This window comes from Grammomys surdaster, unplaced genomic scaffold (assembly GCF_004785775.1).
Source record: "Grammomys surdaster isolate TR1022 unplaced genomic scaffold, NIH_TR_1.0 125780, whole genome shotgun sequence".
NCBI classification, from domain to species: Eukaryota; Metazoa; Chordata; class Mammalia; order Rodentia; family Muridae; genus Grammomys; species Grammomys surdaster.
The window spans coordinates 2629713-2653105 of NW_021620611.1; the positions used below are offsets into that span (position 1 = coordinate 2629713).

The 23393-nt window shown below is 40.8% G+C and overlaps 1 protein-coding gene across 3 annotated transcripts in view; it reads right to left on the bottom strand.

The window, feature by feature from the left end:
- Positions 1-23393, bottom strand: part of Psd3 (pleckstrin and Sec7 domain containing 3) — a 435293-nt gene that overhangs the window by 370059 nt on the left and 41841 nt on the right. The window contains exon 1 of one of the 3 annotated variants that reach the window (XM_028789052.1): positions 5616-5665. The exons of the other annotated variants lie outside the window; for them this stretch is intronic. Coding sequence (XP_028644885.1) covers positions 5616-5636 — 21 coding nt within the window. The 5' untranslated portion in view covers positions 5637-5665. Of the gene's footprint in view, positions 1-5615; positions 5666-23393 lie in introns of those variants that run through there. 3 annotated transcript variants of the gene reach the window in all.

A 23393-nucleotide genomic window follows, 5' to 3' on the forward strand; every position in this document is an offset into this window, starting at 1 on the left:
CACCCTGCACACAAAAGCAGTACTAGCACTATGTGCATGACTGAGGAACAACCAGCAGCCTGTAAATGTAGCTGTTTGCTTCCTAGATCTGTCACACAAAGTGTGCTGCTGTCTTTTTTGTTTGTTTGTTTGTTTGTTTGTTTTGTTTTTCGAGACAGGGTTTCTCTGTGTAGCCCGGGCTGTCCTGGAACTCACTCTGTAGACCAGGCTGGCTTCGAACTCAGAAATCCGCCTGCCTCTGCTGCCCAAGTGCTGGGATTAAAGACGTGATGACCACCCAGCTGCCGCTGTCTTATGAGTGTGATATGAAGTACTTTCATTTCTCTATAGGTAGTCATTTCCCTGTTGTCTTCACACACTTCAAGTATCGGCTGGTTCTCCAAGACAGTTCTGTGTGCTTTCCAAGGAAGACCTCCACTGTTGTCACATCCACCACTGTCCACCTGGCTCTTCATAACTATGCTATACAGAGTCATAGGTACCTGAGGCAAAGGTATCAGATATTGCTTACAGAAAAGAAAGAAGTCAACTAATGTTTTATCTTTTCCTTGAGCTCTCAAAACAATGCCATACATTTTTTAATTAAGCTAAACTAACAGACAACTCTCAGGCAAACCAGGCTCTAAGATTTTCCCATTTACATGATTCTAGGTGCAAAATATGTTCCTGTTTTTCTCCAAATAGCTCCTACTGACATTCATTTTTTTCTCTCATTTTAAATGAATTTATCTACTTTCATTTTATTAAAATTTCATATCTGCCATATATATTCCCCACACTGGTGCTTATCAGACATGATGGGGTAAGTGAGGACAATTTCCAAAGTCTATCAAGGCCTAGTCAGTAAACACACCACAGCAGCCAGAACGTCAAGAGGGATACATCAAATCAAGTCAGACAATGACATCTCTTAATGCACTTTACTTGAATGCCTTCCTGTATAGCACAATAACCATTAGCCACCTAGGATGTTATAAATTCACTGAACTAAATAAAATTTAAAATTCAGTTCTTGAGAATAATCATACTCGGTAGCCACATACAGATTCTGGCTACTGAACAAGAGATATCTGGGACATTACGAACAGAACAGAAAGTTCTGCTGAAGAGTGCTGGTGAAGAGGATAGAGTCCATGAATGTTCACAGATGCTGAAGTCTTAGGAACAGTAATGCCAGTATTTACCAACTGTAGCGTTTGACTCTCTTAAGAATGACTCTAGATGTTCTTTGAAGGTTCCTTTAGGTCAGCTTAGGTCAGTAGCAAAACCTGTTCACAGACTCGTGAAAAAAATGAGTGGATGAATGAACAGTATGCACCTTAATTTCTGCCCTAATTTACATAGAACATATTAGTGCCTGGAAAGCAATGATGCCTTTTTTATTTGTTTATTTGTTTTGTTTTCTCATGGAGATTTTATTAGAAGATGTAAGTGTCAGCAGGCCAGGCAAGGAGCTGATAGACCCTGCAGAGCCACCAGAAAGAAATCTGTAAATCTGTCCAAAGGGAACTGCATCATTCGAGCAGAAAGCAGGGAAGCAGCATGCACTACTCAAAGCTCTTACATACACAGGGGTAGTCACAGGAGACGCCCTAAAAGATCCAACAGCCTGGTGCCAATTCCATGGAAATTTTCTACTGTCAATTTGCTAGGGAGTAATATAATGGCAAAGACAGCAATCATCTAATTGCACAAAGTCTGTGCCACTCACTCAGAAAGAGTCCCCTGTCCTCCGTGTCCTGTGACTCATCCTACCTTGCCCAGCAGCTTCTTGGAAAATAAAGTTTGCAAAACCCTGAATTCCAAAATAGCTGGTAGAATTCTGCATACAGAAAAGCAACCCCATTAGTGCTTTGCCAAGGATCTCCTGAAGGCCAAGCAAAGGAAGCTACAGCTGCTTTTAAATGTGTTCTGTTTCCCATGTGCACTGACCAACAGCCACAGGAAGACCCAAGCTGCTGCATTTCTGCCATTCACTTCTCTTAGCAAAGGTCTGAGGACAGAAGGCCAGGCAAGCAGGGAGCAGCTGCAGCCTGATCTGAAAGCCCTCCACTGGTTCCCCAGCCCCTCTTATTGTTTCAGACACATTTTCAGAGAGCTCTGAGCTCCAGTTCCTGGGAAGAAATAACAAGGAAAAGCAGTCTTCTCTGTGTCAACACCACGGTGGCTGAAACATCCAGATACTTCGCTGAGGTGATATATAATTAGAAGTTAGAATAAGCGAGACTCACATTCAACTTTAAATTGTTCATCTGCTTCATCTTTTACTTTAATTATTTATGACTATAGGGAACTCTTTAATGTACTCTGGACAAGAAATTGTACAATTTCTATCTCTTGAGCCAGGCAATACTAGTGCTGCTGTTTAAGCCAGTAGATTTGTTGATGAATTAGTCTGATAAATTAGTCATTACCTTTTAGAGCCAAAGCCTCAGTTTCTGCAGCACACAGTACTGACTGTGAGAACATAGGAAAGGGATTAAGCAAATCCCTACTTGAGTTTGAATATCTGCTTCACAGCTGTGGGATCCTGAGCAACTAAATTTCTCAGGACTTCCAAAACAGAGATGATGACAGTACTGACTTCTTGGCTACCTACATCAGAACTCAGTAAATATTACCTGTGCCTGTGGCACCTCACTATAAAGAATGCATTTTCCTAAAAGTCAGGGCTTGAGATGAAGACTAAAGGTAAGTCTGCTTCTCAGAAGCCCTGCATGAAAGTAAGTGTCTTCCAAACGCAAGGACTTGAGTGTGCCCCTAAAACCATGGAAAAAGCCAGATCCAGTGGTGCACACATGTAATCCCAGCCCCGGGGAAGGAAGACAGGAAGGTAACTAACCATCCAACCTAGAATAAATCAGCAAGCTCCCAACCAATGAGAGACTGCATCAAAAGTGGATAGTTCCTAAGGACCAGTACCTGATGTCCTCTGGCCTCCGCATATACATCCATGCATATACATCCATGCATATACATCCATGCATATACATCCATGCATATACAACCATGCATATATACAAACTCACAGCATGAGAAACAAAATGTCGACCTAGCCTCAGTCAAAATGGAACATTTCCCCTCACTACAAAATCCCCAACTCCAGAAACAGCCACTTAAGAAATCTCATAAGCAAGTATATTTGATGTATCTCACTGATTTAGCATCATAAATGGGAGTGGGAGGTATTTCAAACAAGATGTTTGTCATTAATTAACAGAAAAAAAAATTGGCAGCCCTGACTCTCTAATGGAAGGAGAGAAAAACTGGTGGCTTCCAGCTTCCTTATATCACAGGCATTGCCAGAAGAGAATTATCTACCACCTCTGTGCCCTGGAGTTTCAACAAAATCCTTGTCAGTTTGGCAACAGTTATTTGGATTCCAGTTTGTTGACATTCTGGGCACAGAAAAAAAAAAATTGTTCTTTTGGGAGGGCAAACAAGCATTGCAAGGACATGTGCTATTTTTGTGTAAATAAGATAGCATAAGCAAAGATTCATTATTAATATTATGAGTTACACCTTATTTTCCAATAAGGCATGGTAATTTAGATTGTAGAATAACTTGTCAACCACACACTTCAAGTTCTCATTATATACTCAGTCACTACAAATTGCAGCAGCATTTGGAACTCTGGAAAATGGTCATATAACTCAGAAACACAGAACCATCTCATTTCTGAATGTACATACGATATCACAAATAACACAAGCTTGTCAGGACACGAACACTGAGAACTAACACTCTGGAGAATTTCATCAGGATCCTGTATGAAATTCATCAGTATCTCAATATGAAATCTAGAGAACTTCGTTAGTACTCCCTAAAATAAATCAAGGTTGGTTTAACTCAGAACTCAAGAAGTGTGTTGGTAGGGATACATCTAAGCACTGGGTTCAGCCATGGGCTCAATATTTAGTATTATTTTAATATTCGGGAAGAAAACCAAAGACCTCTGTGCATGGTCCTCATAGAATATGGTGGAGAACGCTTACAGCAAACCATGATTCAGGCTAGACCAGACCCCCCAGACTTCTATAACCGTATTTCACATACTTAAACACAGGCTTTGATTACTTTTTTTTTCTTTCCAACAAGCCTAAAGCTCAACTGAGTCTAAATATGTTGTAGACAAACCTGAGAATGATCACCATGTATTATTCACCTTTTAATCCAACCAAAACTCCAAAATATCATCTTTTCATAATTGCCAAGTAGTGTTATCCCCATAATCCTCAAAGAAAGCAGCCTTAAGGCCAAAGGACATACACATCTTGATTTTCACAGTTTCGCCTCTTAAGGAAGACCCAGATTAACCGGTTATAACACTGGTGACTTAGTTTATGAATAATGAATGGCAAATCACTCCAGAACTTCTACAGGGAATTTGTAAATACCCTAAGCAAGACTGGAAAGGCATTTATTGGGAGAGAGTAGAAAGTGTATTTGTTCTCTCTCCTACATCTTTTTTAAAAAGCCAACCAACTCCAAGCCCACAAGGACCAGGGTTTCCAAGGACCAGGGCTTCTGGACCTTTGGGACTTCGGAGTCTGTAAGACAGATTCCCTGCTTCCTCAGGATCCTACTTAGAACCTACTCAGAATATCTCCTAACAAAAAAGCAGGCTCCTAGAGAGCACAGATCCTGTCTTACTCACTGGCCAAGGAGCTTGGCAACATACATCCTTTGTACATACTCGACTGCAGATAATGAATTGCACTATGTATTGCCAAAATCCCACTTACATTGATTTTCCAGATCTCCCTCCTCCCTATATCTGCACCTGGACCCAGAACTAACACTCTGGAGAATTAAAAAAAAAAAAAAAATTCCTCTGAGGCGGAAATCCTGGATCCCACTGTCCAGAGAGCCAGAGTCTGGAAAACGAAATCCTACTGCCCATTACATCCTCTGCCTGGTGGATGTTTAACATCCTTCTACATCCAGGGCAATGACAAAAGTAAACACTACTTAGGAAACTGACAGCATTGTAAACTCAGCCTCTAACCTGTGTTAGCCTGCTTTACAAATCTTTTTCATAACATCAGTTGCCAAGATATCTATGACAAAAAAAAAAAAGTTAAATGCATGTAAAACAGAATCACTTAAATGTCTTTAAAAGCTAGTGGAAATGTTACACAGAATAATCTCCCCCTGTCTGTTTGTTTTCTCCGCGCAAGGGATTTCTTTTTTTCTTTCTGACAGAGAAACATGATAGTCACTCAATCCTCAATCTGAGAGCTGGCTTGGCAGACTACCATGGGCACCTTAGGTCCTCTTTAACGCCTGCCTTCTTTAGATCTTTAGATTAGGCAAGAAGGAGCTTTCAGGTTTCTCCTCCCCAAATGAGGTTTACAAAACAGAGGGGGTGAATTAAAATCCTGCAACCTTTAACAACAAAAAGTTGGCCCTCTTGAATCCCTCAACAAACACAAAGAAAGAAAACAGCTGGGAAAAGGAAAAGAAAAAGAGTTATCAGAGCACAAAGTGAAGTGGCCCAGGGATCCTGACGGGGCAGAGCAAAGGACAAGGCAAAAGAAACCGCGGCTCAGGTGCGGACGCCTGACACACTCCACACACCCTCTCCCTAGCCCGGGTCAGATGGTGAGCTCACCGCGGCGTTTCTCCCTTCCATCTTCCATCGCCCGCGCGGGGCTCGGGGCCGCGGGGGATGCGGGCGAGCCGGGCTGCGGCGCGGGGAACCGGGCTGGGCGAGCGCGAGTGCGGGCGGCTCTTTGTTGAGCGCCCCGGGACGGCCGGCGGCGGCGGCGGCGGCGGCAGCAGCGCGCAGCCCGGCGTTAGCGGCGGAGCCCGCGGCGGGCACCCGGGCCGGCCCCCGGCAACGTCAAGGCGAAGGCGGCGGGGGCGGCGCCCCGCGCGGAGGCGGCGGCGGCGGAGGCTCGGCTCGGCGGAGTGGCGTCCTGCAGCCCTCTGCTGCCTGTTGCTTTGTCTCCTTCCGCAACACCCCCTCCCCTGAGGAAAGTGAGGCGCGCGGTCGCGGGCGTTTCCTCTCCGAGAGCGCCGCGCGCAGGCCGTCCCACCTGGGCCCGAGTGCGCGCGCCCGCGCGCCTCCTCAGGGTCGCGGCTGTGCGGAGCGAGGGCGTCTGCCTAAGAGGGCGCTCGGGGCCAGAAGCCGGGCCAGAGCCTTCAGTCACCGGACTCTCAGGAGGATCACCGCCACCTGCCCCAAACAGAGGCTCTAGTCCCCGAGACCAACTTTAAAGGCCCATTTCTCAAGGAAATAGCTTTCACCCTGATACAGGCGCTCCCCATTGCAACCCTGTCACTGGGACTGTCCTGCAATGAAATGTCACTGAGTTTCACTCCTACCCTTGCCCTGTTTGATCCTTGCAGCAGAAACAAGGGCTAGAATCCAGCCCTTTTCAGGGTTTAGGTTTCAGTCTGTGAGTTATGGCTGGATATAGGAGTTGGTGGCCAATATTCCAGGTAAAAGCTATGAGGTCAGTGGCCGAGTCCCAAGTAGCAACTTTATTTCGTGCTGATTCTTATTCATGGTTCTCTGTGAACACAACTGTCAGATTGAAGATCAAGGAGCCAGGACTAGCTTATCCAGAAGGCCTAGTTCCGAGTAAAGTGGGTTCCGCGTCAAGCTCGGCGCTTGCCAGAGCCACGCACCTGAAGCACACCCGGATAGTTGTACAGCGGGGCTGTGATTCTCCTGCAGCTCTATTGTCTTACGTGTGGCCAGTAGAAGATGACCAGAGGGAAGTGACTGACATAACCAAGTTTAGAACTAGGGGGTAGGGGTCAGATCTCCCAGTGGCCCACAGGGAGATAACTGCTATCTGGACATTGAAGCAAGAAAGCCCTGTGAATCACCTACTTTTCTTAAGTGACCCATCTCTGGCTAGCAAAGTCAACCTATAGTACCCAACAAAGGAACAAAATTGGGAAAGTATACAGGGAAATAAATCATCCCAACTTCTGAAAGCTAACTGCTATCCAGGTTCCCCGCCACAGACCAGCAGTAAGCCAGGTTTATGGGTTGTGAAGCACCCCAGTTAATGGGTTATTTCTAACCTGTGGATCTTCCCTTCATCCTTACATTAAAAGGCCTCCAGAGATAGTCCCTCTGTCCCTGTTCTAAATTCCTGCCTCCTTGATTCTTCCAGCCTGTCCATTGTGTTGACAAGAACCATGAGGAAGAATTGATACAAAAATGCGGTTGCTACCCTGAGACTTGGCCACTGATGTTGTGGCTTTTACCTGGAAAAATAACCCATAATTCATAAATTCAGACAGAATTCGTATAGGCTGAAAGTTGAAAGGCTTGGTTTATACTAGCTTGTGAATTAAGGGACCTAGAACTAGTCCCCAGAAAACCCAGGAACGCAGTTCAAAGGATCACTATCGTGCTCAAGTTCAATGTCAAAACCTGAGAATTCACCTCTGGGAACAGGGAGAAGGGCTATCTGGGGAGTTCTCAGCTATAGGCTATTTACTTCATACAAAGAATGCCCTGGTTCCAATCCACAGCATCCCCATATTACCCCAAAAGAGGAAGAACCAGCTAAACAACAACGACCCTCAAAAGCATGGGTTAGTATATTCCTATTGAACAATATTCTTCCATTAACTTGAGTCATGAGCCAAGTTATTGTATGTGGTGTGGAAGGAAAGAGAACGTATTGCAAGGAAGACACAAAAACATGAAATGCTAGAAGACAAAAGGGGAAACTTAAGGAGGAGATTCTGCCGTGTAGTGTTAATATGTAGATATCTAATCTTTATTATTTCTAATGGTCTGAAGAAACCAAATTCTGGAATATATATTCTTGCTATAGAACTGAGAAATTATTTAGAATGAGAAGAAAAAAAAAGAAAATCAATACAAAGTTCCAAAAATTGGGGCAATTAAATGACTTGTTGTTTGTTTGAGGGGTTGTTTGTTTATTTGTTTTTTGAGACAGGGTGTCACCATGTAGTTCTGGCTGGCCTAGAACTCACTACGTATGTAGATCAGGTCTCAAACTCTTAAAAGCCCACCTGCCCCTGCCTCTCAAGTGCTGTTGCAACCAGCTGCCTACAAACTCTCAATTACCACTATGGAATGATTCATTAATAGCGTCATTGAGACCTAATTTATATGCCCCAAAACTGACCCATTTAAAACTCACAACTCAGGAATTTTTAGTTTATTGCAGAAAAATACAGAGTTAATTTTAGAATATTCTATCATCCACAGAGGAATATTATCCACACCTATGTTATTATCATGTAGTCTACTCCTGAGAAAGTTCTCCCTTCATAACCATTGTTTAGAATAATATGTGTTTGTATGGTATGGTGTCAAATTTTGAAAGTCCTATCAAGTTTCTTTCACAGGACTTCAAAGTTTTCATATGCAGTGCATAGTGGAATGTTCTGTGTTAATGAGAATGAAGAATGAAGGGAACTGTCTCAGAGTATGCAAATATTCTACTTGGGTGATGTCATGTTACTCAAAACATCAAATTTTATACTTAAGAGCTATTCACTGCTCAGGATATAAATTTAATCATATATATGATTAATTATATGTATTGATTATATATATATATAATCAAGTGACATATTCAAATTAGAATTCAGTTAGAATTAGAGGGTGGTAAGCTAAGACTAAACAAAACACTATTTCTTTTCTCTTTTTTTTTTTTTTTTTTTTTTTTAGGTTTTTCGAGACAGGGTTTCTCTGTGTAGTCCTGGCTGTCCTGGAACTCACTCTGTAGACCAGGCTGGCCTCGAACTCAGAAATCTGCCTGCCTCTGCCTCTCAAGTGCTGGGATTAAAGGCGTGTGCCACCACCATCCGGCCAAAACACTATTTCTTGAACCAAGTAAGTCTGAATATTTAGCATATGAATGTCCAAATCCATAGTTTATTTTCTCTCTCCAAGACTCACAAGGCAGGTATCTTATCCTAGGTGAAAGCCAAGGTAACTAACTGGAGTTTGGGCTCTGTGATAGTGAGTAGGTAGGTGCAATGTGTTTCCAGGGAAGAATTCACTGAGTGTGTAAAAACTGAATAAGGACCTCAAGCAAGTGAGGTACAAAAGCCATGCAAATGTGTGAGTAACTAAACTCCTGAGGTCTTCCTCAGGCATGTCTGTGCTCAACACAGCAAACCTAGGACTAAATAAGAAACAAGGGATAGGTAAGGCAAGAGGGATCTTATAGGCTGCTATAAGGGTCTAGGCTTTTAACTTCATACAAAGGAACAGCATAATCTGATCTCTTCTGTTTTTCTTTTCTGGGATCCTCCTGTGGGATGTACTGGAAGCGGGGGTGGGGGGTGAATTAGGAAGCTATTAAAACAATCCACATAAAATGTAGTGCTGGCTTAGGTCAGAGTGGGAACAAAAGAACTCATTTTAAAAGTGTTCAGCTTGTGGTCATATGTTTTAAGATGGTTACCTTAGAAGACTGAAAGACTGGGTCTCAGCAGCCGTATATCACTGGGGAATAAAATCTACAGTTGGCCCTCCCTGTCCACTCACATTGTGAATACTGGTCAATCATTTCTCCTGTTCACCTCCCCTGTGATGTCCAATTCAATTGCTACATGTGGTCAATTAAATTCCAATGACTTTTAAGAAAATTAAGTTTAAAAATTCAGTTTCTCTGTCTCTAAAGCACATTTCCCACGTGTCGTAGCCATGGATAGTTGATGACTATACTATTTACACAGAGCAGACCTGGGCCATTTTTGTCAATTCAGTCTATGGACAGCCTCACAGAATGCTGGGCTCAGAGAAAGGCAATAAATAAATGACGCTGATTATTTTCCCAGACTGTACAGATTCTTAGTACAGTGAAGTCTCCTCCAGCTGAGCCACTTACTCTTCTTCAACTTGATGAGCATGATGCATAAACAATACAAACTCAGTGGAGAGTGTACTTTAAAGTTATAAAAAGTTTCTTTCTTAATTATTAATATGTGATATAATAAATACCCTGACAATAAAGGCTCCTAATCAACCAGAAATTCAGGATGGATTGTGATCCCAGCACTTAGAGCTAGAGATAGGAGGATCAGGAGTTCAAAGTCAACCAGAGCTAAAGAAGAATGTCTCAAAACAAGCAGAGAAGATGATAAATGGCTCCTACACTATATCAAGTTGCTAAGCTGTTTGTTAAGCTTGGTGGGTTCTATGTATTTTTATGTTACTTCACATTGCCCTGTTATTGTTAAAGCAGAATCTCACTATTATCCAGGCTGACCTGTAATTCATAGACACAGTGATCCTCTTGCCTCAGCCTCCCCAGTAACTGTGACTATAGGCATACACCACTACACCCAGCTGACTTAGGATAGTCTCAACTTAGGACTGTACTCTTGGGATGTAACCCCATAATAAATTGAGGCCTATCTGTACTATGTACCAACCTTAAAAACAAAAACCAAGTATTAACATGGGTACACAACTACAGTTACATTTTTCTTCTTTACCTGTATCTTCCCAGTCAAGCAGAAAATGTTGTACCATCAAACAATTCCTGAAAACATTTGAGAAAAAAAAAAAAGTCCCTGTTTCTCTCCAGCCATAAACTCTTTCCAGAATAATTCAGTGAACGAAGAGGAGTGGTTTCAAAAGTAATCTTGGTGTGCAAGGGGGAGTCCATAGAAAAACAGAGCTTTACTAAAATCAATATTTTACTTTAAAAATTTTCCCAAGGTAGAAATGAATTATGGAAATTACCTATTCCAGTGTGTATTTAAATTATAAAATTTCCTTGGAATGTTTCCAAGTAGATGGCACAGCAGAGCAAAGCAACTACTCTGTAGTCAATGACAAGGGACACAACTCATTTTCTGTCTGACCGTCATATTCAGTCTTTGTCCTGATTCCTGGCAGAAAGCTGTTAAAATCTGTGGGGACTTCTGAGTGAAAGGAACTCCCTGTTACTCATAAAGGAACCCCTTTAAGGCCATATAAGCTAAAGCTGATGAGGGGAATTAAAAGTGGGTGCCCTAGACCACTTCAGGTTGAGAATGGTTCTCAAAAAGCACTGGGACCTTCAGCCCAAACCACCCACTGCCCTCGAGGGAAGGGAGAAAGGAGTAGAGATTATTATCAATAAAGACTCTTAAAATAGAGGCAAGCAATACATGGCAAAACACACACACACACACACACACACATACACACACACACACACACATACACACACACACACACACATACACACACACAGACACATTTTTTTAATTAAAAAAGGGATGCTGCTACATGGACTGGACTGAGCCCCAGCTCCCTGCACGTAGGTAGCAGACGTACCGTTTGCCCTTCATGTGCACTCCACAACAACTGGGAGGGAGGGTGTCCCTATGTTACCTGTGTGTAGATCCGTTCCCCTAAGTGGACCACCTTGTCTGGCCTCAGTGGGAGAGGATGTGCCTAGTCCTGAAGCGACTTAATGTGCCAGGGTGGGTTGGTAACCAGGGGGACCTCCCCTTCTAAGAGAAGAAAGGGAAAGGAAGGGAGAGGGGCTGTGTGTGCAGGGCCCGGGTGGTGGGAGGAGAGGGGGGCTGTGACCAGGATGTAAAGTGAATAAGTAAACAGAAAGAAAACAAAACAAACAACAACAACAAAGATGCTGCAAAATGACTCAGCCGTTAGAGCACTTGCCCTTTTCCAGGAACACTTAGGTTCAGTTTCCAGGACTCTCGCCGTAGATCACAACCATCTGTATCGTAGTCCAGGAGACCGAATGCACTTGGCCTCCAAGCACATGTCAATACACATACGCATATGCATATGCATACACATATCGGCAAAAATATCATTTTCGAAATAAATTTTAAAAGATAAAACTTCTGAGGGAAGAGGCTTGCTGAGTGTGAGATGTGAATACACAGTGCATTGGGAGGCTGTGGAGAACCGAGTACCACATCACCACCACCTTGCCCACGCATCGTCCTTCCCTTTGTCAGGTCTGGCAAAACTGTGACCGATCCCTCAAAAGACCAGAATAAATAGAGCTTTTCAGAAGGCAGAAAGGGTGCAGCGGGGTGGCAGGAGGTCTAAGGTCGTTGTGGCAGTAGCATGCTGAACAGTCTCCTGGGGCATCTTAACTAACTCTCAAGTCAACTTTGAGCACCACCGCCTGCTACAGAGCTGCTTGTCACTGGAACCTAGGACCTACTCAGAGTCAAACACTGACCAATTAGAACTGTTGTATTCTAACCCCTCTTTTGTGCTGTTGGGACGAAAAATAAGATATATCCAACAAAAACCTGGAAGCTTCCTGTGTCATGGTAGACAGTTCTCTATGCTGCTGGCCCACTGCTCCTTTGCAGTGTACCCAATAAATATGCTTTTATTGAGAAAGAGAACTGACTGCACAGGGCTATGGAATGTTTGGGGAGGTGCGGAAACATATGTGGTGATTGGGGTGACATATGTGTTTTAAAGTGCATCAGACAATACGCAAAATTAGTGAATTTTACATTTTGAGGTAGTGGAATGCCTGCAAAGGGCATGGCCTATTAGGTGACTTCTATGAATGAATACTTCCACCATCCACAACTCTGACCCACCACAAAAAACCACATATTTATTTTTCTTTAAAAAAGTTTTTTCCAGCACTGAGCATTTTGCCTAGAACATAGAACATAGGAGATATTCACCAAATGTCTGTGAACAATGAGTGAACTCTCTCTCTCTCTCCTTATTTTGGATAACATATTTGTTTATGAACTCCTTTGGTTTCAGTAGCTCTAAAGAGATATAGTTTGGTAACTACTGTTAACAAAGTATGTATATCTTTAGACATGTGTTTATGTAGGTACATATATATGTGTGTGTGTACATATATATTATATGACATATATAATATATACATGTTTGTAGGTATGTATATATATATTTTTTTTTAGAAGAAAATGAGTTTCTAATTAAATATACTTGCAAGAAAACTGCATGTCTAGAACACATTACAGGTGATTTTTATAAAAGTTTAGGAAAAATAATACTAATTCCTTAAGAACACCTTTTACAAAGCAAGTGGAAAATATTACACAATTTATTTTGTAAGGTCAGCACTTCTTTAGTACCCAAACCAGATAAACACAATAAAAGAAAAGAAACTGTAGTCTAGTGTCTATAACCAAACTTGATGCAGTGAAAATAATTTAGCTAAGTGAATCCAGCACCATATAATATAAGTGACTATCACACATGTTCTTGTACCTTCGTAGATAGAACACCTACATATTGAAGTCTATCCCAACATGAGTGACTTTAGAAACAGGGTCTCTAAGGGGTTAATTAAGATTGAGTGGCTCTCTAAGAGTAGATCCCCAAATCCATAGGACTCATGTCCTCATAAAATGGGTGAGAGATTCTTTGATCTTGGGCATTTAGCACCCAGATTGTAAACAAATAAATCTAATAATTTAAGCCACTATCTGAAATATTTTGTCATATCTGCCAAGCAAAATAACACTATGCTGTGTACAAATAGAATTTACCATATTAATGTAAATTGATTTAGAACTTAAAAAAAATCAACTAATGTAATTCACCAAATTGCTAGTTGCAAAACCAACCAAACAAAAAAACTTAAAAATGTACAAAATTAAGTATTGGACCACTACAAAAACCATCTTAAGAATAGGTATTTTCAATAGGCTTGTCATAACAAGGTGTACATACTATAAATATTCACACATATATTATGTATTATAACTTTTGAGGGGCCTTCTAAAAAATGTTTCTCATCCCATCTATATTGTCTAAATTGTTAAGATAAAGTATTTCATGGTATTTACCTGTTAATATTAAAACATTAAAGTAGTTCAATGTCTTCATGATTTGTGATAGTGATACTGACCATTTATGCCTTCTATCTACTTTTTCATCAGTTTAGCCAGAAGTTTATCAAGGTTATTGATCTTTCAAAGAGTCAATATTTTATTTCCTTGATTTTTCTTGCACTTTTTAAAAGATTTATCTTTATTCACATGTGTGCATATGTATCATTCATATACATATATATATATATATATATATATATATATATATATATATATATATATATATCACATGTATATAGGTGCTCACAAAGGCTATCAAAGGTTCATGAAGGATATCAGATCCTCCTGGAGCTGACATTGCAGTTAGTTGTCAGCCATTGAATCTGGGTGCTGGGATTTGAACTCGGGTCTCTAGGAAGAGCAACGAGGGATTTTAACTACTGAGCTATCTCCCAAATCCTTTCTCCATTTATTATGTATTTTTTCTGTTTCTTGTTTTATTGATTTCTAATGCAATTGTTTTCAACTGTACCTTGGATTTTACTTGCTTTACTTCTTCTGTATTTTAGGGATGCAACTTAGACTTTAATCAAATTCAATGGTAGAAGAAATCACGTAAATTGTAAAGTAGTTCAAACTGAGTATGATAGAAAGTGAACACCCGGGAATCACTCTGGAGCCAACATCTGAGACTACGTCCAGATTCTAAAACTAATTCCCCAGTGATCCCATACTGCAGAATAGTCTATAATTCACCTCCTCAGTGGTATCTTCTCCACCTCAGAAACCTTAGTTTCTATTGGATGCCATGCTTTAATTTCTGAATCACTTCCATCAGAAAAATTTTGGCTTGAGGTATAAAAAAAAATGAGGATAGATAAATGATTTCCACTTTGGGTTCTTTCGTTTTGAACTTGTTGAAAATGGACACGTGAGCTAAAGAAGAGCAAGGAGTCAAACAACCCAACGTGTTTGCCAACCCAAGCCAGCCTCCTCCTAGGTAGAAAATAAGGCTGGATTTTCTAGCATGACTTAGAGCAGGTGGAGCTCCACTGCTGGTTCTGGTTAATGGAAAGTGAACAAAAGCAATATACACCTGGAACTCCTAGACAGCCCCCATAGTCCCTGTCTACTGAGGGGGTCAGAGCAGCCAGAATCTATGCCAACACATATTCCAGGAAGTAAAGAATTTTTTGTATTGTTAAGCTACTGAAACGAAAGATTTCTATTACAGTAGCTATATTACTATTCTTGCTTGATAACCAGCTAAAACTATACACAATCAAGTGAAGCTATCAATGTTATTATATGGTTTGCACAAATTCTGTTATCCAAAGGTAAATGGGTCAGCTATGCTAAAAACAGTTAACAATCTCATCATGCTTATTATACTACATTTTGAAGAAAAGTGGCTGCATGAAAGAGTAATTATATAATGAATTACATTCTATATATAATTATATTATTCTATATAATATAACGAATTTTGAGGACTTCTATCGTCTCCCAGCTAAGTTGATTTTTGTAGAATTTCTTTAATGAAGTGAACAATCTGAAGAGTGTAAATTCAGAAGCAACTGAGTGAGTGTCCCAGAAACGTGGACACAAAGATCTCCAATAGGAATATCTGGAGTGAAATTCTACATTAACTGTGTTAGATTCATCAGGGTTTATTTGGCCTTTCTCCCTGACTTTCTCCTACAATTCCTCTTCTCAGTGGCTAGATATTAATAGGCCTTCTGTTATAATTTTGAGGCTTCTTCCATTCCGACGATTACATCCTTAGGGTGAATAAATACCCAGAGCCAACATGATAGACAATCTACCACCTGAGTATTTATGATGAATAAAATTTTCATTTTTAGCTATCAGATTCACGAATAAAATTTTTATGAGTAATAAACATGAATACTATTTTGTAAATATTCAGTTTCAAACATATCTGTACATATTTGAAAATCTCTTAATTACCAACATAGTCATTATCATTTCAAACACCTTATAGCACTACATAATAATGACTTACTCCTGAAACTGAATTATGTTTCAAGAGCTAAGAATAAATTTGATAGATGTAAACATTTCTATGTATCTCCATTTATAACCATGGCAACAAATTAAAATAAGTGTGTTTAATTACTTGTTGATAAAGCACTAAGTTACTATTAATAGATACCCAGTGTTTAGAATTGTCTTTCATATAATTGTCATAAGTGGTACCCTGCTTATTGCCAGAATAGACCAATTCAGTTTATATTACAAGTAATAATCTCATTTTCACATTAAGGGTTTTTTTTATTATTATTACTTGTTCTGCTTGTCTTAGTTACTTTTCTGTTACTCTGATAAAATATTATGACTGAAAGCAACTTAAAGAACTTACTTTATCTTAGAATCCCAGGATACAGCGCATCATGGAGGCAAAGGCAAGCTTGGAAGAGAAGGATGCTGGCAGGAACAGGACGCTGGCTGGGCACCTAGCACATAAGAAGCCAGGCCAGACTATAAACCTTCAAAGCCCATCCCCACTTCCTCCAGCAAGGCAGCACCTCCTAAGGGTTCCATAACATCTCTGAATAGTGCCACCAACTGGGAAACAAGTGATCAACTATACGAACCTATGGAGGACACTTAAACAATAATAACTGCTGCTAAAATATCCTTAATAATTGGCAGTGATGTATGCTTGTAGCCCTAGATGCTTGGAAGGCTGAGAAGTAGGAGTCTTTGGGGTTGGTTTTTTTTTTGGGGGGGGGGTTTCGAGACAGGGTTTCTCTGTATAGCCCTGGCTGTCCTGGAACTCACTCTGTAGACTATGGTGACCTTGAACTCAGAAATCCGCCTGCCTCTGCCTCCCAAGTGCTGGGATTAAAGGCATGCGCCACCACTGCCCGGTGTAGGATTCTCTATATCCAGAGGTTTAAGGTCAGCATGGGTAACAGAGAGGCCAAATAAATAAGTAAGTCAAATAATCAAACATCTAGTTTATTAATTGACCGAATTTTAACAAATAGTACATATTCAAACAAAAGAAAAAGTTAATAGAGTGATAATTGATGTTTCCTGTGGAACTTTAACAGGGTTAGGGATCAAAGCTGAGGTTTTATACACACTAGGCAAGAGCTGAAGCATCAAACTATATTCTCAGCTAGTGCTTTCCTTTTAATTTTTACACGGTGTTTCTCTATGTTGCACAGACTAGCCTGGAACTTTTGATCATCCTACCTCAGCCTCCCAAATAGCTGAGACTACAGACTTCTGCCACAGGACTTGGAAAAAAAAAAGACATCCTTTAATGGTAATTATAATATTCAAGTGCTAAGGATGTCCTCTTTACTTTTATACTGCTGATAGAAAGATCTAGAGATTGTTGGGGGTATAGAACTGGAGAAATAAACTACACTATACACTATCCTCCTGGAGATTATTCAAGAATGCACAAGTGGTTACTTATATGAAATTGTAGATCTTACTCAAAATATTGTCACCCTCCCAAGGCAAGCTCTATATAATGTTTATTCATTACAAGTAAAATATCTACTCACCATGTATATAGGGCACAATGACAAGCTATCAGCCTCTCCTCTACACAGATTGTCCCCAAGCCTGTTCTAGGTGAATACTTTGCCACCACCGGTGCTCCTTTTCTACCTGCTTCTCACCATGACTCATTGAGTTTCCAGGAATGTTGAAGCTCAAATGATGTCATGCAATCCAAAGTGGGAAAACCCACCAGAAGTCTTCTAGGTCAACTCCCTGAACTTTAAAACAGAACCAAATCAAACCAACGAAGTATAGTGTATTTAACCTAGCTCAGAGTACTGGGATCAGAGTGCCTTGAACTAGACTCCACCAGGGTCCACATGGGATTATTTGGCTGGAATCTAGAAATCTTATATGCTGGCAAACCTTGATACTCACAGTTATCTGCAGCACATCATAAAACTTCGGTGGGGTCTATTTGTTTATTTAGAAACAGAATCTCTTCCTGGAGTCCCAGCTTACCTGAAAACTCACTATGTAGCCCAAGCTGGCCTCAAACTCAAAGCAATACTACTGCCTCAGTAGTACAAGTGCAGCAGTTACAGGGCTCAACCATCACAGGCAGCATAGCTAGGTCTTTTTAAATGGATTATGTTTACTAAAATAAATACTATGAATGGTTTCTTGTAGTGAGTAGATGGTCAGACCTGGGATTTTCTTCAGGTGGCAGCTCATTCCAGTCCTCACCTTCAGCATTTTCTATTCTTAGAATAACCCATCCCTTTAATGCTGCAGGTCTCCAAGAGCCATATCTTAACTGTTCTTTAGCATCTTCTGTGCTCAGCCCTTCCTCTTGCTACACAATTAGAATTTACCTGTCCTTAAAGTCATCCTAAACAACCAAACGATTCTTACTGGTATTCCTAGATTTGAAACCATCTTTCAATCTCTGAGCCTGAAAGGAGCTTAATGATGCCTATAGAAATGACTTAAAGTGAAATCTTCAGGTCCACAGCACACCAGTGGCTGAACTTTCTATGCTGATGAGTTGGACCTGAGGAAGAAAGATCTCAAGGGTCATCAAATTGGGGCACTGTTCTTGAACTGTAGAGATGGAGAGTGGTTTGTGAATGACTCAGGGTGAGGGTACTCATCTTAGTTACAACAGTCTGAAGAAATAATTCTGGTTTTTTTTGTTTTGTTTTGTTTTGTTTTTTGAGACAAGGTTTCTCTGTGTAGCTCTGGCTGTCCTGGAACTCACTCTGTAGACCAGGCTGGCCTCGAACTCAGAAATCCACCTGCCTCTGCCTCCCAAGTGCTGTGATTAAAGGTGTGCACCACCACCGTCCGGCTGAAGAGATAATTCTTGAACATGGCCATAACCAAATGAGAGAGGATGTAACAGGGACATGGGGGAAAAGCCTTTCAACCAGAGGGAGTGTGGACAAAAGTTGTGTTATAGAAATGGTATGGCATGCTTTAAGTACAAGAAGAGCCAGGTGATCAGAAGAGAGGACTGGCAGGTCAGAAAGACATCGGGGTTACATATCCAATGCATTTAGAGTTTATGTGTAGTAGAATATACCTTAGAAGATTTTAAGTTGGCTTGATCTCATCTTTAAAGGGTGATTTATGCTCTGGTTTCTCTTTAGCTCCCATAAATCTTCCAGCATTTGTGTGGTACAGTGTGGGGAATATATCAGTGGTGTTATGGAAAAAGAATAACTAACAAGAAGACCTGTTAAGATTCATAATCTACTGGAATCAGCCTGCTAAGAGGCTGGGGTGGGGGCTTGACCAGAATAGTATTGATAATATAAGTAATGAACTTGCACCATAAGCTAATTTTTGAAGTAATATATCCCCTATCACTGGTGGTATTCCAGAAAAGGGAGGAAAATCGGGAATGAGGCCAAGAAATTATTTTTGGACTATCTAGGATTTCCAGTATCATACTCTGAAATACATTGTGAGGCTTCAATTTATTTATGTAAAAATCACCTTCTCTAATCTCTATTTGACACACTATGTCTTCTAACTCTGAAGCAAAATGCAAAGTACATGACCTCAGAAATAGACAAATTGGAACAGAGATGGTCTAGTGATTGTACTACCAGTGTTTATTCATATGGTCTGAATGTGATAGGATGTATTGTCATAGAGAAGGTGTCTATTACTTAATATTTATTTTAGTTGTCTATGTAGGCTAAGAATTTGTTGTGCCTTCTTTCGTCATAAATAAAAGTAATACAAATCCTTGAAGATCAAGGGAGAGACTATGTGAGAACAACCATGAAGAAATATTTCTATATAGAGATCCAAGTTGTACTTTATGTGAAAGTCGGTTCAGAATGTGCAATGAAATAATTTCTACTGTTGTTTCACTTTGAAATGCTGGCTGCTGGAAGAGCTAATGCTTCGGGGAAAGGCTACACCTTCTGAACTAACCTGGATCATTCATAAAGACCGTTCAAAGCTATGAGTCAATAGGGACTAGAAAAGCATAGTGTACTATACCCAGACAGCTTTTGAATGGATAAGGGTAAAGAAAGGTTCAGACCCCAATACTCTCCAAACTAGAATATCTGTTTGGATATTGTCAGCAAGAGTTTTCTGGTGAATTATTTTTTCTTTCTTTTTTAAAAAAGTATAATTGTTATTACTCTTTCAAGACTCCATTTTTCCTATGTGGTTTCACAAGGAGGATCAAAAGACTGAAGGGCAACAATGACACAGAGGGACAACCAGAACTTCATTTTGTTTTAAATCCCAGTGAGGACTCTCTAACTTGTACATTTTTAAATTCAGAGCTTTCTGTGAACCACATCATCAAAGAAACTTCAAGAGAAAACAGAATTTCTCTTCATTAAAATTGCTTAGTTTTGTGTGTGTGTATTTAAATGAGAACAAACAAAACTAATGAGAAGCAGATGAATGAACATGTGGTTTAGCAAACTTTCACAGCATAAGAGAAGGAAAGAGTTTTAGATCTCCGTGATGCACAGATGACGTTTATCCCTAGAGCCTCTGTCTGTGTCCCATCTTGGTTTCAAATTCCAAAGTGATTTTCCAGCTGACCTGTCTTCTAGGATTACATCCTGCAGAAGGATATTTTCTTTGCATGTGCTCAGTGTAATGTGGAGTTATGGCTTCCATATGAATGGAGGTTCTGACGTACTCTCCAAGTAAACCCACACACAGTACTCATATGCACACATACATGACCCTGGCCCACTTTTCTGTGCATTGTAATATCTGACAGTCAGAGCTTGCTGAAAGCTCTGTGTTTTTGTGGAACTGGGATGCTGTTTGTTCTGTATAGTTGTCAATATCTCCTGTATACTTGATGAGTTTGTCTGGTAAAGGAACCAACAAGTTGGGATTCTACCTGTTATTTCTGTAGGCTACTCTTAGGTGCATGATTATGGGTGGAAATACTATGGCAACACATTGTATCACCCTTCAAGCAAATATTAATCACAAGTGACTTTTCTGTAAGACCTGAAGCTTTTTGTTTCTTGCTCAACACGCTTCTGGGTCATAAGTGCATTGACAAAACCAGAGCCACTATGTTGTTGAGGGAATCCTTTGTCAGGACTATGCTTTACTCTTAATGGACAGGTCTCAGAGCCATCAGCCAACTTTGATGCAGTCACAATGAGAAGGCAGCATGTCCTAGGCTATACAGGACACGTAGGAATCTGCTGTTATGTGCTTTACTTTCCCATCTGGCAGCTCCTGGTCAGTGCCTATCACATTTTATTGTTTCTCTCTTTATTATGGCTTCCTTCCCCTCATCACCGCACACTTTCCTTGCCTCTTAAGTTTTCATGGTGCATACTAATGTCAACTGATACCTTCAGTTCTATCATTTGCCTTCTCTGGGGCTGCCTGGCTTGATGTTGTGAGCCTGAGAATTGGAGATTACAGAGGATATAGATGTAAGCTCGGCCTGAATTACTCTAAATGAGTTGTTCTACCCTGAAATCCACTTACTAAACTGCAGAATGGGGGCGGGGGGAGGTAGGTAACAGGAATGTCTCAGTAGATAAGAGTGCCTCTGTGTTTGGATATCCAGTGCTCATGCAAAACCCTGGGCCTGGTCACATGTGACTGTCACCCCAATACTGAGGATAGGGATAGAGGTAAAAACAAGGCACCACTGCAGTTTTATAGCCCAAAATGGAAAACAACAAACAGCAAGCCTCAACTTCAGTGAAAACCGCTGTCTCAAGGGAGTAAGGTGGAAACCAGTAGGGGAGGACACCTGACATCTTACTCTGACCTCTGCTGACCTCTGCATATGCACACACAGATTCCCATATGTGCATTCACATGCATGTGGCCTGTGCGTGTGATCACGAGCTCACGCACACACACACACACACACACTGGAAATTTTTGGCTCAAAGACCTGGATATCTCTTTATATCTTTCTCAAATCTCTTACTTTTAATTCACTGGGCATCTTGAAGCAGTTGAGAATAGACAGTAGCCAAAGTCCCCTGAACTGCGCCAAGGTTCTTTCCTGGATAAAGAAAAGCGGTTTCTAAGCAACAGCACAGAACTCTTGAAAGCAGCAGTTCTAAGTAGCTGTTTTCTAGGACTGACAAAGATCACATCTTTGTACAGAATGAGAGGTAATAGTTCACGCTTCAGTAATATTTTCTCCATTAAAAGGGAAAGAAAATCCTAAAAATGAAAACATTTTAAAAGAGAGAGAGAGGCACCAATCTCCAATCTAGTTCTGGAGCTGTGGGGGAGGGGCTGTGATGATTCGCGGGGCACTTTCCGGGTACCAACACTATGCAAAACACTGTGTGATGTGGTAGCACTGAATACTGTGCTTTCCAGTACCAACAGTATACAAAACATGTGTGATCTGTCAGGCTGGTAGTTATTCTCAGTTGAATTCAAGGCTTGCTTGGATTAAGATTTAAAAAATAAATAAATTGTGTGTCTGAATGAAACATGTACATGCAGAGTACTGGATTCCCCGGTACTGGAGTGAAAGGTGGTTGTGAGCTACCATGTGGGTGCTGGGAGCCAAATCCAGCCTCTTTGCATACAAAATAAATGCTTTTAACCACTACGCCACCTCTCCAATGGGCCAGCTCTAGTTTGATCAGTATTAGAGCCTGATTGTTTTCCTTTAACCCATAAGCATCATTGCCTTTGCCATGTCTGTAGTTGGTACAGTTGAAATGAGTTTGAAACTTGTTTCATTAAGTGAACTCTGATTGTGATGACCCCATAGCTGATAAGAACATTATGTTGTGTAGGGATGAGGGAACTTGATCTTATTGGCTTAGGCTTCATGGAGATCTTCATTTATTCACTGTTTTAGCATTGAGCAATTTCCTTTCTTGAGCTTTCTCTTTCTCGTTGAATAAATAAACTAGGTTCCCAGAACCAGGGCTCTGGCTGAGGTCAGACTCAACAAAGGGCACTGCATACTCTTACTCAATCTTGGCACTGTGCGCTTTATCCTTTTGTTCTGCTTCTTGAAATGCCCAAGTACAGTATAACCTTGCCTTGAGTTTTCAAGGCAAGCCAAACTGTCTTTTCTTCCAAGTTTGATGCAATGTTGGATTGCTACACAAAGCTCCAGATGTGAACTCCTCAGGAAGAGCTGATGAGGTTTTGTTGTAGCTCACAAAAGAAGTTTCAGAGAAATACTGTTGACATTGCTGAACAGTATTTAATACCAGCTTTCACCATCATTCAAGTCTTAACAAGTGAAATGGCTAGTTACTCCTGCAACAGAGTAACTTTAAAAGACTTTAAAAATGGGTAATGACAGATATACAGTCCTCTATTATAGGACTATGGTGAACACTTGTCTTAGATCAAGAGAGGTCCCTGCCCATAGAATACCTGGATAATTAAGGGTTAAATTTTATGGCTGGCAGCCCTGGGGCAAACAGCTGCCAGCAATTACATTTTTTTCAGTAATTCTCTGCAAACCTGGGGCTCGCTGCCAGCAGGACTTTTATTCCTATGGAAATATGGCCATAAATCTCTTCAGGAAGCAGAAAATAAGCTAGGTGCTTGAGTAGACAAGGTACTTAAGAACATAAGGAGAGAGAGAGAAAGAGAGAGAGAGAGAGAGAGAGAGAGAGAGAGAGAGAGAGAGAGAGAGAGAGAGAGA